The 16,134-nt window shown below is 37.3% G+C and overlaps 1 protein-coding gene across 1 annotated transcript in view; it reads left to right on the top strand.

Annotated features, from left to right (window-relative positions):
- Positions 1-16,134, top strand: part of LOC101893958 (uncharacterized) — a 262,614-nt gene that overhangs the window by 200,356 nt on the left and 46,124 nt on the right. The window contains exon 5 of the mRNA XM_020036679.2: positions 3,977-4,045. Within this exon, the coding sequence (XP_019892238.1) occupies positions 3,977-4,045 (69 nt within the window). The remainder of the gene's footprint in view (positions 1-3,976; positions 4,046-16,134) is intronic.

Below are 16,134 nucleotides of genomic sequence, written 5' to 3'. Positions count from 1 at the left end.
GAATCTGGTATGCATTCACAGCCAAGATACTTTTTTTTCTTTGTCTGCCCTCTCCAGTGTTCCAATGTTACTTCAGCAGGATATTAAAGAAAAAAATTATTTTTATTTGCAACTTCCATGTAACTCCAGCGAAAAAAAACACACACACACGCACTCTTTGATGCAACATAAGCCATCGAAGTCACCAAGTCATTGGAAAACCATACGCATGCGTGTTTCAACGTCATTCTTATTCGCTTTGCTATTCTTATTATTTTTCTCATGTTAAGCGTTATTAAAGCGACAGCCGCTGCAGCAACAAGTGCCTGTGTGCCTTTCAACAGAAAATCAATGCAATTTTCTGTGACGGCTCTTGTTGTTGTTGTTATTAGTGGTGATGAAGACAATGGCCATACGTGTGACTATTTCGCATTGATTTTCCTTCGCTGAAAATTGATATGAAATTGACTCGACTCGACTTGATTTGACTTGACTTGGTTTTGATGTTAACCGACATTGTCTGAATGCATTTGGCAGCAGCAGCAGCAGCAAAAAAAAGAAGGAATCAAACGAACTATTCACACGCATAATTATGCGCCACATGTGTTAATAGAATGGTGTATGTGACGAGAATACATCAAGGGTATGGATTCTACAGGTCTTCTGAAGAAAGATAGAAGATAGAAACTGGGAGCGGGGTGAGAAGATTGGTTTGTCAATATGAATCTCGTAGTTGCGCTGTAATGAGGAAATAAGGAAATAAGTTGTAATGACAGAAGGCAAAAAATTGTGTGTAATTACCTTATGGTAATCCATCAAGTTCTCCCGTCTTCCTTATGGGTTTTCCAAATTTTGACCAAAGATTATGATTTTTTTAAATGTTGACCCTTTGAGGGAAAGGTACCAGAAGGAGTAGTCGGATCACACCTAAGGTTGTTGCTAAAATTGAGATATGCCAAATTTCTTCTTTCACATTTTATAAGTGATGGAATTATTCAAAATTTTGAGCCTTTGTGAAGCACCAAGCTCTGATACGAAAATCAAGATATGCAAATTTAAACATAAATAAATGATAATTTCTTTTTCTATATCGGACAATATCGGTCGAGTACTTCTGGTATCTCCCAACAAAGAGTCGAAATTTTCAAAAAAAAAATAATTTCTGCACAGAAATATAAATGATAATTCGATTTTTCTCTATCTTTGCAAATCCTACTATTTGCATAAATGCCGCTCCATCAAGTATCTCAACCACAATGGGTAAAAATTTTGAATAATTATAACTCTTATAAAATGTAATGTAAGAGTCCGATTGTTTTCATTAACCCAAGGTCATCACAATATTTTTATTTGTCCAGGGTCTGGTGAGAAAATGGAATATATCCACATATACCACTCCACATATACCACTATATTTATTTTGCCAGTAGGCAGGTTAAGTTCGTAAATGGGCCATGTAGGTCCACGTTTTCATATAGCCCCCATATAATGGTAGCTCCCGATATTCTGTATTTTGATGATTTTAGCGACATTATTCACCGGAATTGTTTCAAATTTGTCATTTGAAGTTCAAAATGGATACTACAGCCTGAGACAGAGAATTGTCTGTGCAAGTCCACGTCTTCGTATAGCCCCCATATAACGGTACCTCCCTATATTCGGTATTTTGATGATTTTAGCGTCATTATTCCCCGTAGTAGTTTCAAATTACGTATTTAGAGTTCGCAATGAGAACTACAGTCTGTGACAGAAAATTGCCCATGCAGGTCCAGGTCTTCGTGTAGGCCCCATATATCAGTACCTCCTTATATTCGGTATTTGGACTGTACAATACTCACCGAAATTGTTTGAGATGTCGTATTTGAAGTTCGTAATGGAAGCTACAGCCTGTGAAAGAAAATTGTCTATGCAGGTCCAGGTCTTCGTATAGCTCCTATATAACGGTACCACCCTATGTAGGGTATTTTGATGATTTTGGCTACATTATTGACCGTTTATTTCAAGTTTCGAATTTGAATATGGTAATGGCTTGTGACCAACAATGCCTATGTAGGAACACGTCGTACAGGCCCTAATATAACAGCTATATTCGGTATTTTTAAAATGTTAACAGAAGTTTTTGCGAATGTTATCTTTTTCGAAAATTTTCAAATTCGTTGTAAATGGTGGAGGCGTTTCTGTACCAGGGTAGAATTTTGAAATATTTCTCTTAAATATTTTTAAATATTTCTTTAAAAGTCCAATAAAGGTCAAAATCTTAGTATTATCAAATTCCTCAGTAAAATCCTGCAGAATATGAATCTAGCTCTCTGGGAATCCCTGTGGCTATCTTATTTAGGCTTATTTAACCAAATGTCGAACATATGTTCTTGGGATCCCATGTCATGGCTAAACTATGTATAATTATTGAAAAAATTCTCAATAGCTGTAAATTATTTTACAGCAATGGATTAGATGACCTGTAGAGGGAGTTCTGCTTATAGAACAGCTGTTGAAAGTATTCTGTTCAAAGAGGTCATGTAGAAGTTTGCCTGTAAATATAAGATCGGCCCACAGAGGAAAAACCTGTCCCAGGGAAGACCTAGGGAAGATCTTTTGCCTTCACAAGGGAATTTGAATGACTTCCATCTAAAGAAGACATAGAATTTCTTATGGAATAGATCAGGAGAAAGTCTTCCGCGTCTAGAAGACTTTTAGAAGCTTTTTGGTTTATGGAAAACATGTAGGAGATCTTCCCGCTATAGAAGATCTGTAGGAGGTCTTCGGTTAATGGAAATCCATTAAAAGGCCTTTGGGCTATAGAAGAAGGTTTTCTAACTATGGAAGACCTGTATGAGATATTTTGTTTACAGACCTCTTGAACCACTTAGTCTCTAGAAAACCTGAAGAATATTTTCGCTTTATAGAAGACCTATAAAGGGTCTTCCGTCTAAAGAAGACTGTCGGGGATCCATGGTTTTATAAAAAATTTTCGCTCTCTCTGGCATACTTTCCACATATATGTCCTCGTTCTATAGATGACTTGTTGAACGTCTCTGGTTTAGAGAACGCCTGTAGGAGGTCTTCTATCTACTGAAAGCTATGTAGAAGATTTTCTAACCATGGAAGACCTGCATGAGATATTTTGTTCACAGACCTCTTGAACCACTTAGTCTGTAGAAAACCTGAAGGATATTTTCGCTTTATAGAAGACCTATAAAGGGTCTTCTGTCTAGAGAAGACTGTCGGGGAGCCATGGTTTTATAAAAACCAAAATTATATCTGGCATACTTTCCACATATATGTCCTCGTTCTATAGATGACTTGTTGAAGGTCTCTGGTTTAGAGAACGCCCGAAGGAGGTCTTCTATCTACAGAAAGCTTATAGAAGATCTATAGAGCGACCTTTATTTATAAAATAATTTAAAGAGGTATTAATCAAGTAGAAACCCCCTGAGAATGTATTCTGCCCATAAAAGACCTGGAAAATGTTATTTGCTCATTGAAGACTTTGAGAACGTCGTATGTATGTTCCTGGGATCCTATGTATTGGCTCAACTTTGTATACTTATTGAAATAATTCTCAATAGCTTTAAATTATTTTGCAGCAATGGTTAACTATACCCCTATCGAATTGCTCTCCCTTTCTCTCTCTCTCTCTCTGTAAAAAACTTTCGTAAATTTGTAAAATATTTTGTAAATTTATTCATGGAATCAGCACATTTCACTCGCTTTTCATTAACACCCAGAGCAGATGCACTCACACAGACACACACACGCTTAAAATAAATTCCATTTGTGTTGACCGACCCTCCTTGTGTTATGTATCCTTTATTTTAATCCATTTCATTTCATTATTATTTTGTTTTTTTTTTCTCTCTTTTTTATTTTCAATATTTTTGTTCTTTGTCCTTCAAACCCTCCTGCATCCATCCAACTGTCCTACCTTGAAACCAAACAACCAACCAATCAACCGACTTAAAAAATATGAATGAACCACCCACCCAACATTTCACAGGACAATCTGCAACGTCGAATTGCTGATCTTGAGGCGGCATTTTTGCGATTAGAGCAAAAGATTAATAAAGTGAGTACCCTCCCAATATCCTTCTTCTATTTTTAGAGCACTAAGATGCTTTCTTTCTTTTCCGTTTTTGTAAATAACAAATTGACATAAAAACAAATGAGAGGAGGAGAAGGAGATGAGCTGAGCTGATAAACCCAGCTATCTCCTGCCATACTTCAAGGAACACCAGACCACAATTGATGCTGACGATAATGACAGTGGCCTGTTTTAATAACTGTAACATTGCAAGGAGTTGATTTGACATTTGTATGGCATTTTCCATGCTTTATTTTCCTCATCGTCTCTGCACATTTAATTTCCTGCCTCAAGTGTCAATATATGTGGCCGGCGAAGAATATATTGTCCAAAAGGGAAATACAAACGATGAACATATTTTTATATGTCCCGCAATATGTCAATGAGATGATGCTTAGCAAGGCATTTCTTCGTAGAGCTGTAAAGAACCCCCCTCACCCCACACCACTTTCTTGTCCTGCTTCAGCATTTATTATTCAACTGTCAACCATAAACAAACAAAGGCAAAGGAGGAGAACGAAAAAAAAACCTCCCAGACAAGACAAACACCCAAAAGCGTAAACACTTTTTTTCTCCTAGGGTGTCAAACTCTAATCTTCTAAACATTTTGACCATTTCCTTCTTCTTGGCCATCGTCGTCGTCATCGTCGTTGTTGTCTTCTTTCCTGGCCATACATAAAATACACGAGTCGCTATTTATCTCTTTTCCATGTCCATACATATGTTCGAATTTCAGTATCTCTGTCCAATGTCGAAAGCATTAAATTCGTTCCGTTCTGGGGGCTTTTCATGGCATTTTTTTTTGTTCAGTTCGCTCGCTTGACAGTAATGGCATAAACATTTTGCACTTAGCCAAGCAACAACACGCTTTGAAAAAACCACTAATATCGCCTATGTATGTTTGTAATGGGAAAATGTTATTTTTTTTTGCGGAATCGAAAAAGCAGCAGAGAGCTAGTTACTTTCTTTCTGCCTCTTTACCACAGGCAATTTCATATTATTATGCATGCGGTTGAATTAAATGCCACAGTGTGGAGTGGAAATATTGTGACGGGTGGGAAATTTGTTGGAACCAACAATTTATAAAATATTATTTCTTGCTGCAAACTTTATTTCACACTTGTATATTTCACTTATCAAACGCCTAAAAGTATGCACCACATATGTAAAATTTTGAATTTAAATTATTATTTCACACATCAAACGCCTAAAAGTATACAGCACACATCTAAAATACAGAATTTAAATTAATATTCACCAAAAACCTTTAAAAGGTTTTCCTCCCTTCGAAGACCTTTAGAGAATCTTCCGCTCATTGAAGATCTTAAGAAAGTTTTTTTGGGCGCAAATGGCTCTTAAAGGATTTCAAGTCTTTAGAAGGTCTTTAGGTCATAGAGATCTTTTAGACGATGAGATAATACCTCCAGAAGACATTTAGTCCACCGAAGACATATGAAGAACATTTCGACGATTTTTAGAGGATAGAAACGCCTTAGAAGGTCTTTTCTAAATATAGGACCTTTAGAAGGTCTTTTCTAAATAGAGGACCTTTAGAAGGCCTTCAGTCTAAGGAGAATATCCAAACAGTCTTCAGTCTATGAAGGATTGAATGATTTCTATCGATAGAAACCCAATGGAAGTTCTAAGAGAATACCTCTGCAACCGTAGGTGACCTGTATAAGGAATTTTGAAATTTTCTCTATAAAGCCCCTTCAATATCTTTGGACCACAAAAGATCTGATGATGAGTTTCTTCTCATGTAAGGTCTGTAAAAGGTTTTTCGTCTATAGAAGGCAGGTAGCCCAAAAAGACCTTCCCTGGATTTCCAGCCTTTAGAAGAACTTCAAGTCCTGAGGTCCTTTAGAAATTATTATGATTATAGGGTACAACTAGAAGACATTTAGCCCACTAGAAGACATTTAGCCCATTTTAGGTCTTTAGGGGCTATAAGTTATTTAGTAGGTATTCGGTCCCTTGAAGAATATCATTATTATATTCATGGATGACCCGTTTAATGACTTTTGCCCTATAGAATGTCTTCTGTGTTTAAAAGACCCTGAAAAGCTTTATGCCCATAAAATAAGTGAAGAAGGTCCCCTGTCATTGGAAGGCCTACAGAGAGTCATTCGTCTATAAAAGACCGCCAAACAACGCCTCTGAAGAAGATATGGCCTTTAGAAGATCTCCTTGATAAATGAGTTCTTTAGACAGTCCTCTGGTAAAAGAAGACCTCTAGAAGATATTTAGCCCACTGAAGACTTTTAGAGAGGTTTTAGAGTATAGACATGGAAGACCTGTGGAATGAATTTTGACCTGCAGAAAGTCTTCGGTGTTTAGAAGACCCTGAAAAGTTTTATGGCCCATAAAAGAACTAAAGACAATTTCCTGTCCATGACCTCCAAAGATGGCCATTGGAGAATACATGGTATTTAAAAGATCTCCATGTCATAGGAGTCCGATAAGCAGTCTGCTGGTGAAAGAGGAGGTGAAAGAAGACCTCCAGGAGGCATTTAACCCATAAGAGACTTTTAGAGGGTTTCCTCTAAAATGACTTCTTTTTTATTTCCCTTCGGAAAACCTATGAAAGGTCTCTTTAGAAGACCGTTAAATAAATGCTTCTATAGGGGGTCTTTAGAAAAACTGTTGACATATAGAAAGTCTTTGGTCTGCAGGAGCTGACGCTCTTTGCCCACTAAAAAGAGCCGAAGAAAGTCTCTTAAAAAGGACCTGTTTAAATGCAACCTTCAAAGATGTTTTGTTCCTAGAAGTCTTGTAGAACTTCTGCTGTCCAAAAAAACGGTAAGAAGATTTTCTACCGGTTTATCCAAAGAAGTCTTGTAGATAAATTTCAGGAGATCTTCTGCGAATAGAAGACTAATGGAAGGTATTATGCCTATAGAAGACTCATGGACGGTATTCCGCCAATAAACCACCAGAAAGTATTCTTTGTACAGAAAACAAAAACAAAAAAAAAGGAAGCCCTTTTGTCGCAAAAAGGTCTATTGCCTATAGACGTCTTTAGAGTGGCCTTCTCTAGTTAGTATACCTTGGGAATGTATATTGTCTGCAGAAGGTCTTGATCAGATTTTCTGTCTATTTCTGTTGTAACCCATACTAGGACTTTGGAAATGCATTCTTTCTTCAATAGACACATTCTTAGATATATGTCCTTGAGAAGATATTCTGACTATAGAAGGCCGTGGAAATAATTCTGCCAAGATAATGCCTTAGGATTATCTTCTGTCTATAGCAGACCCTAAGATGATCGTATGCCTTCAGAAGGTAATTTGAAGGACTTACCTCTAAAAAAGACTTACGGGTTTCTTCCATAAATATACGACTAGGAGAAGGTCTTCTGTATATAGAAGACGTTTGGAACTACTTAGATGATCTTCTGGCTATAGAACAACTGCAGAAGGTATTCGGCTAATATTAGTTCATTAAAAGGCCTTTGGTTTATAGGAGACCAAAGATTTTTTTTGGTTATTGAAGACCTTCTGAATGTCCCATGTCCTATAGAATACTCTCAGAAGGTGTCTTTACCCAAAGAAGACGTTAATGTAGTCTTCAGAATTTCAGAATGTCTCTAGAATCCTTTTACATTGCTATGGGTTCAAAGAGATTATTCTCTATTCGGTCTATGAAGGACCTAAAAAGGTTTCTAAAGGCCTTTACACTTTTAAATATCTTTAAAATGTGCTCCATATACAAAGGTCCAGCCGAGGGTCATCAGTCCATAGAAAAAACTCGAAAACTAAAAAGAGGGTTTATAGAAGACCTACAACATGGGTTCTACACATACAAAGCCTTTAGAAAGCTTCATAAGATATTTAAGGCGGAATTCTGTAAATATAAGGCCCAGTCGAGGGTCATCAGTCCATAGAAAAACTCTAAAGCTATTTGATGGAAGACCCCCAAAAAGTTGCGAGTTTATAAAAGACCTGTACAAGACCTTTTAAGGCTAGAGCAGATTAACTTTAGGGCGACTTCTGTAAATATAAGGCTTTTGGAATGACTTCTACCTATAGACGACTTTTTGACATTCTTAATACTACTGAACACCCAATGAAGGTCTTCGACCTGTAGATGACCTTCCGACCAATAAAGGTCTTCGACCTGTAGATGTCCTTCAAGAGGGCATTTTTTCCATAGAAGGCCTGTAAAATGTATTTTTATTTGAGGAAGACCTTCAGAAGGCATTCTGTTAAAAAAGGACCGGTCGAGGAAAACCTTTAGAAGGTATTCTCTCTGTAAAAGATATATCGAGGTTCTCCCGCGGAAGATCTTCTAAAGATTTTATATCTGTAGATGGCCTGTAGCATTAATTATCCATTAAAGTCCCCTCAAAGGTTTAATATCTATGGCTAGGTCCTTCAAACATGTCCAACCGAAGAATTTAATAATTCCTGCTCTTGACCTTTTCCATCTGAGGAAGATTTTTAAAAGTATGTTGTATCTTTGAGTACTTCCTTGAGTTTTTTAGCCATGGAAGACATTTCAAAGTCCTATTTTTCATGAAAGGTCCCTGGAGGTTCTTTCATCCATAGGTTTTCAACAATCGCCTCCCCCAACACTTTTCTCTCATGTCTTTAATTCCCATTAGTCCAACTTCTATGGCCAGCTACTGTTTGCAATGTTGACACTTAAAGCATAGGCAGACTTCCCCGCTTTAATATCCGTTCCGTAATCTAACACTTTCATTGGGATGTCGTTTAAACGTTGTCGGTCGGTTTTGTTGGCCGCGTTTTTTTACTCGCCTTTACTATTCCTTTTTTGTTCTTGTTTTTCTTTTTTATGTTGTCTTTTGCTTAATATTTATGTACGCTTAAGCACAATCATCCCGTGTCTTGTGCGAGTGTGTGCATTAAAATAAACAGGAGAATTACACAACCAAAACATATCTCCGACAAATGCACAAATCATGTAGACACACACACGGACATACATACGTACTTTGATGGCGGCTTTATTTCCTGGCTACTTCTCGGAAAGGAGCCAAGTAACAAAGAAAGGGGGAACTCAGATTCTTCCTCTTGTATGCTTATGCCCATGTTCTTGTTGTTGTTGGATTCCAATTACTTGTGTAGTAGTTGTTGTTTTGTGTGTTCTATCCTTCTGGCCTTTTTCTCTTTTCTGGCCTTTGAATAGAAGCCAAAAGACAACAAACACACAAACAAACAACAACACGCAAAAATATTATGGTTTCTTTTGCAACGGCTAAAATAAAACCAAAAAATCACACACTCACTCACACACAACTACAATAATTACAAAGCGTACTCCTGGAATCGTCCTGGAAGATGAACAGAAAAGGGTGTCTCCCATTGCATGAAAGACATTTTTCATTAGCCATTTGTTGTTGCTGCTGCTGTTGCTGTTTTTGTGTACTTGTCTTTAGTCAAAACATTCAAATAGGACATTAATCCTGTTGATGGTAATGTTTAGTTCGGAACCAACGAAACCCACCCACCCATCCATCTATAAACAGAACACATACACTCATTCCCCCTGTTTTTTCCTGGCAAACTGCCTATCATTGCCGGCCACACTTTAGCTTACCGCCCGCCCCACACACACACATGCTTTATCACAGACAACGGGGACATGTGAACATGGAAACTGCAAACGTTTGCCAGGAATTTACAACGTCCTGCGAGTTGTTTCTTGGCTATTTTTAAAGAACAGGGGTTGTTTGTTTATGGCTACAAATTTCCGTTTTGTTCGCCACCAGGGATGGGAGTGTAAGATTTTCTAATTAACTTCCTTTTATAGAAAAATTGGAACAGTTCCTCAATTGAAGACCTTTTAAAGGTGTTCTGTAGAAGGTAGACCTTTCATCTGTCGTATTTAGACAGTAGGCCTTCCCCAAGTCTTCTACAGACAAAAGACCTCCCAAGAAATTTCCAAGGTCTTCTATAGACAGAAGACTTTCTCAAAAACTTCTGTAGACAGAAATCCTTCCCAAGGACTTCAGTTGACAGAAGGCCTTCTCAAGGTCTTTTATAAAGAAGAAGACGTCCCTAAGGTCCCAAGGTCTTTTATAGACAGAAAATCGTCTTTAATAGACCGAAAATCTTCTTATAGGTCTTCTATAGACAGAAGACTATCTTCTATAGACGTAAGACCATCTTACAGGTCTTCCCAAGGTATTCTATTGACACAAGACCTCCCCTAGGTCTTCTATTGACGAAAGACCTTCCCAAGGTATTCTATAGACAGAAGACCTTCTCAAGGTCTTCTTTAGACAGACGACTGTCCCAAGTTATTCTATAGACGAAAGACCTCCCCAAGGCCTTCTATAGACGAAAGACCTTTTCAAGGTTTTCTATAGACGAAAGACCTTTCCAAGGTCTTCTATAGGCAGAAGACCCTCCCAAGGTCTTCCATGGACAGAAAACCTTCCCAAGGTCTTCTATAGACAGAAGACCTTCCCAAGGTCTTCTATAGACAGAAGACATTCCAAAGGTATTCTCTAGGCACGGAACCTTCAAAGGTCTTATCTCGACAGATGACCTTCCCAAGGACTTCAGTAGACAGAAGACATCTCAAATGTCTGCTATAGGCAGAAGACCTTTCCAAAGTCTTCTATAGGCAGAAGACCTTTCCAAGGTCTTCTATAGACAGAAGACCTTCCCGATGTCTTCTTTAGACAGAAGACCTCTTAAAAGGGTTCTGCAGACAAGAGACCTCTCAAACGTCTTCTATTAAAAAAGATCTCCCAAAGGCCTTCCATAGACAGAAGGCCTTCGCAAGGTATTCAATAGATGGAAGCCCTTTGCAAGCTCTTCTATAGACATACGACCTCCGAAAGGTCTTCCATAGACAAAAGACCTCCGAAAGGTCTTCCATAGACAAAAGACCTCTCAAAGGTCTTCTGCAGACAGAAGATCTTTTATGGGTCGTCTATAGAAAGAAGACCTTCCCAAGGTCTTCTATAGACAGAAGACCTCCCCAAGCTCTTCTTTAGACAGCAGACCTCTTGAAGGTCCTCTCTAGACAGAAGACCTCTCAAAGATATTCTATAGACAGAAAACCTCTCAAGAGTCTTCTATAGACAGAAGACCTTTCAAAGGTCTTCTTTAGACAGAAGACCTCTCAAAGGTCATCAATAGGCAGAAGACCTCTCAAAGGTCTTCTATTAAAATAAGATCTCCCAAAGGTCTTCCATAGACAGAAGGCTTTCGCAAGGTCTTCCATAGATGGAAGATCTATAGAATACCTTCCAAAGGTCTTCCCAAGGTTTTCCATAGGCCTCTCAGAGGTTTTCTATAGAGAGAAGGCATCTCAAAGATCTTCTGTAGACAGACCTTCCCATGTTCTTCTGTAGGCCTTTCCAAGGTCTTATATAGACATCTCAAAGGTCTTCTATAGACAGAAGATATCTCAAAGATCTTCTATAGGCATACGACCTCCGAAAGATCTTCTATAGACACAAGACCTCCGAAAGGTCTTCCATATACACAAGACCTCTCAAAGATCGTCTATAGACAGAAGACCTCTCAAAGGTCTTCTGTACACAGAAGACCTCTTAAAGGTCTTCTATACACAGAAGACCTCTCAAAGGTCTTCCATAGACAGAAGACCTCTCAAAGGTCTTCCTTAGACAGAAGACCTCTCAAAGGTCTCCCATAGACAGAAGACCTCTCAAAGGTCTTCTATAGACAGAAGACCTCTCAAAGGTCTTCTATATACAGAAGACCTCTCAAAGGTCGTCTATAAATAGAAGAACTCTCAAAGGTCGTCTATAGATAGAAGACCTCTCAAAGGTATTTTATAGACAGAAGACCTCTCAAAGCTCTTTTTAGACAGCAGACCTCTCAAGGGTCTTCTATAAACAGAAGACTTTTCAAAGGTCTTCTATAGATTGAAGACCTTTGCAAGGACTTCTGTAAACAGAAGACCTTCCCAATGCCTCCTATAGACAGAATACCTTCCCAAGGTCTTCTATATACAGAAGACCTCTTAAAGGTCTTTTTAAGGCAGAAGACCTCTTTAAAAGCTTCTATGTACACACAGGAGATTTTCTATAAAATATTTGTAAAATATATCCCGCCCATAGAACATCCTTAAAAATATCTTGTCAATAGAGCGTTAGAGATTCCCTATCTGCGGAAGAATTAAATGGAATATTTTCCTCTTTGTTTTTTCCACGACAAATCAAGTAATTCAGAATTCCCATCCCTGCCTTTTGGCACACTATTCCCCCGTGCATCGTGTCTCAAGCGATGACATGCTATGTTGTTTTTGCTTTTAATGGCCGATTTGTGGTTTATTCCATAAAACATTTGGCGATTGCCGACTACCCCCTCATTCCCCTCCCACATGTCGATCATGTCATACGAACATCATTCAACCCCAGTTACTTTAAAAGTTCTCTATTACAACAAACATAAGGGGGGTAATATATACTAACACCCCACCCCCTTTGATGTGTTCCATCTATCATAATGCCTGCTCATAAGCTCCAATCATTTCGACAACCTTTGCACAATGTCATTCTGGAGTATTAGTGTTTTCTTTCATCTTTTGGCATGTTTGAACTTGTCAAGCGAAGGGGGATGCGTTTGTGGAGATAATTAAATTGCATTAATGTAATGGGAGTGTAATCACTTGCTCGCACACACGAACACACACACACTTGCATGTCAACATCATAACAAGGAATTAACTACTACAAACTCCCAAAAATTACAAAACAAAGAAAGGCAAAATGTTCGGGAGAGAGGGGAAGATATGCAAGTGGTGAGTAGCCCGGGAAAGAGAGTGGGGAGGGGAAATAAAAACATTGTCATGTTTGAAGTAAATCAAAGCATTAACTTTGCTATTATCTTAAGACTCCATTAGGTCTGTGAAACTTCTTTTGGGGCAAAAGTTTGACCTTTACCGCTCCCCCCCCCCCCCTATCTTCGCCAAACAGACGAAAGGAAAAGAAATCAATTAAATCTCCAGCTATTTATTTATCAGCAAATAGACTACATCACGCAATATTTAATTTCCGCTTTGTTACTTGATTTTCTGTTCCCTCTTCCACTTAAACTATCCGACTATCAGAAATCCCTTGCCATCCCATCAAAGTGGAAGAAAAATCGAATGTCTTCAATCTTCCGAAGATTTGATTTTAGTTTATGTTTTCGCTTCAACACTTTTCCTTTTTTGTTTAAGGCAACTGCAAGCATGACTTCCTTCCGCTTATCATGACGAACCCATCAGCTTTGCGTATTTTTTTGTCCCCATCTCCAAATTCAAAGAGTATTGAACATGGGGATTACCAAGCAAACAATTTTGTAGTAGAAAATTTGAAATGTAGGTCCTCTATACACAGAAGACCTCTCGAAGGTCTTCTATAGAGAGAAGAACTCCCAAAGGTCGTCTATAGATAGAAGAACTTATATAGACAGACCTTTCCAAGGTCTTCTATAGACCGAAGACCTTTCCAAGGTCTTCTATAGGCAGAAGACCTTTATAAAGGTCTTATTTACACAGACGACCTTCCCAAGGTTGTATTCTATAGACGAAAGACCTCCCCATGGCCTTCAATAGACGAAAGACCTTACCGAGGTCTTCTATAGACAAAAGACCTTCTCATGGTCCTCTATAGACAGAATACTTTTCAAAGATCTTCTATGGAAAGAAGACCTCTTCAAGGTCTTCTATAGACAGAAGATTTCACAAATGTTTGTTTTATACAGAAGACCTTTCAAAAAGATCCTCTATAGAGGTCTTCTTTAGACGAAAGACCTTCCTAAGGTCTTCTATAGACAGAAGACCTTTCCGAGAATCAGATGTTAATTTCGCATTTTAAGATCTTCATGGATATTCAAAATTTTGACCCTTTGGTGGGGGGGAGGTACCAGAAAGAGTGGACAAATATATTCCATCTTCACACCAGACCTTGGGTTAACAAAAATATTGTGATGTGTGTAATTTGAAAACAATCGGACTCATGTATCACATTTTATAAGAGTTACAATTAATCAAAATTTGAACCTTTGTGGGAGAGGTACTTGATGGAGTGGACCGACATTGTCCATTTTCGCACCTAAACTAGCACAGATGCAAACATTAAGATTTGCAAAGTTGGAGCAAAATCAGAGTAACCTTTCTGTGTAGTAAATTATTTTCTTTCAAAATGTTGACCCTTTGTGGGGGAGGTACCAGAAGGAGTGTATCGATATTGTCCATTTCCGAACTCGATCTAAGTTTAACAATAATATTAGGATGTACCAAGTTTGGATCAAATCTGCGCAGCAGCCAGACAGACAGACGGACATCGCTAGATCGACTCCAAATGTCTTGAAACGGATTTGGTCCAAAGAGACCTAGGGTCTAAAACCGATAAGGCACGTTTTGGCCATATGAAATGATGTATACACTCTGTAGCCATATGACTGAGGGTATAACAAGAGTTCTTAGCTTCCTTACGAAATTTGTCCGACATGTCTGATAAAAGTCTGAGGATGCTTTTCTTTCCCGTTTCCACCAAGAATGGTATTATTTCTTTGAAATAAGACAAAAATGGGATTTGAAATGATCAAAATGTTACGAAAATCATTCGACATGTCTTTACGAAATCTGTCCGACATTTCTGATAAAAATCGAAAAAATGTTTTTTTTTTTACTTTTTCCTTGGTAGTAATTAACTATTAATCATAATTAGACAAAAACTAGAGTTTTTAGCCTCCTTACGAAATTTATCCGACATGTCTGATAAAAGTCTGAAAACATTTTTTTATCTCGTTTCCAGCTAGAATGCGATTATTTCTTTCAATAAGACAAAAATGGGGTTTATAATGATCAAAACTATTGCGAAAAACATTCGACATGTCTTTACGATATCTATCCGACATGTCTGATACAAATCGAAAAAACAGTTTTTTCTTATTTTTTCTTGGTAATAATTGATCATTTATCATGATTAGACAAAAACAAGAGTTATTATCCTTTATACGAAATTTGTCCGACATGTCTGATAAAATTCGGAGGTCTTTTTTTATCTCTGATTTATACCTAAAATGTAATTATTTCTCTAAATAAGACGAAAATTGGATTTAAACGCTCAGACTGTGCCGTAAAAGCGTCTGACACATCTTTACGAAATCTGTCCGAAATGTCTGATTTAAATCGAAAACGAGTTTCTGTTGCGTTTTCCGTGGTAATTACTAGTTATTAATCATAACTAGTTAAAAACAAGTGTTCTTATCTACTTTACAAAATTTGTCCGACATGTCTGATAAAATTCTGAAGACGTCTTTCACTCTCATTTCTACAAAGAGTGTGGTTATTTCTTTGAATAAGACAAAAATTGGATTTATAACGATCAGACTATTACGAAAAGCATTCGATATGTTTTTACGAAATCTATCCGACATGTCTGATGAAAGTCGAAAACCACTTTTGTCTTTATATTCCAGTTGATATGTCGTTAGTTAGTTTATAAAAATCCACCATCACGGCATTAACAATTTTAGAAAGATTGTTTTTTATTATTATTATTATTATTTTTTTTTTTTTAATCCTTGATTATACCTCTTATATACCTTTCAAAATACTTCACAAAAATCCATGATTTTGAATCTGACTTTTCTAATGAAATCACTTGAAAATAGTACCAGAGTAACGTAACACCAAAATATTCCATAAAAAATCAAATAATATTTGTCAGGACGATCTTAAAAAAAACACTCTTAAAAATGCAAGATTTATTCAGGAGGTCCCATAAAAAATATGGAATCTTAGAAATCCATATTCGGGAAGCCTTGTAACTCTAATCAAGAAATATTCCTTTGGAATTCATAATTTTTGCTACGAAAGTCCCTTAAAATATTCTTGAAATGTCATCGAATTCTGCCCAGGGAGTCCTTAAAATATATAAAAATATTTTTAAAAATGAAAGATTTAGTCAGGAGGTCCCATAAAATATATGGAATCTTAAAAATCCATATTCGGAATGTCTTGGAACTGTTATCCAAAAATATATTCCTTTAAAACTCATAATTTTTGCTACAAAGGTCTTTCAAGGATTGGTCAGGGACTCCTTACAAATATTCTTTAAAAAATCCATGATTTTAGGTTTG

This window comes from Musca domestica, unplaced genomic scaffold, assembly GCF_030504385.1.
Source record: "Musca domestica strain aabys unplaced genomic scaffold, Musca_domestica.polishedcontigs.V.1.1 8, whole genome shotgun sequence".
NCBI lineage: Eukaryota > Metazoa > Arthropoda > Insecta > Diptera > Muscidae > Musca > Musca domestica.
This window is presented reverse-complemented; position numbering and strand designations above follow the sequence as displayed.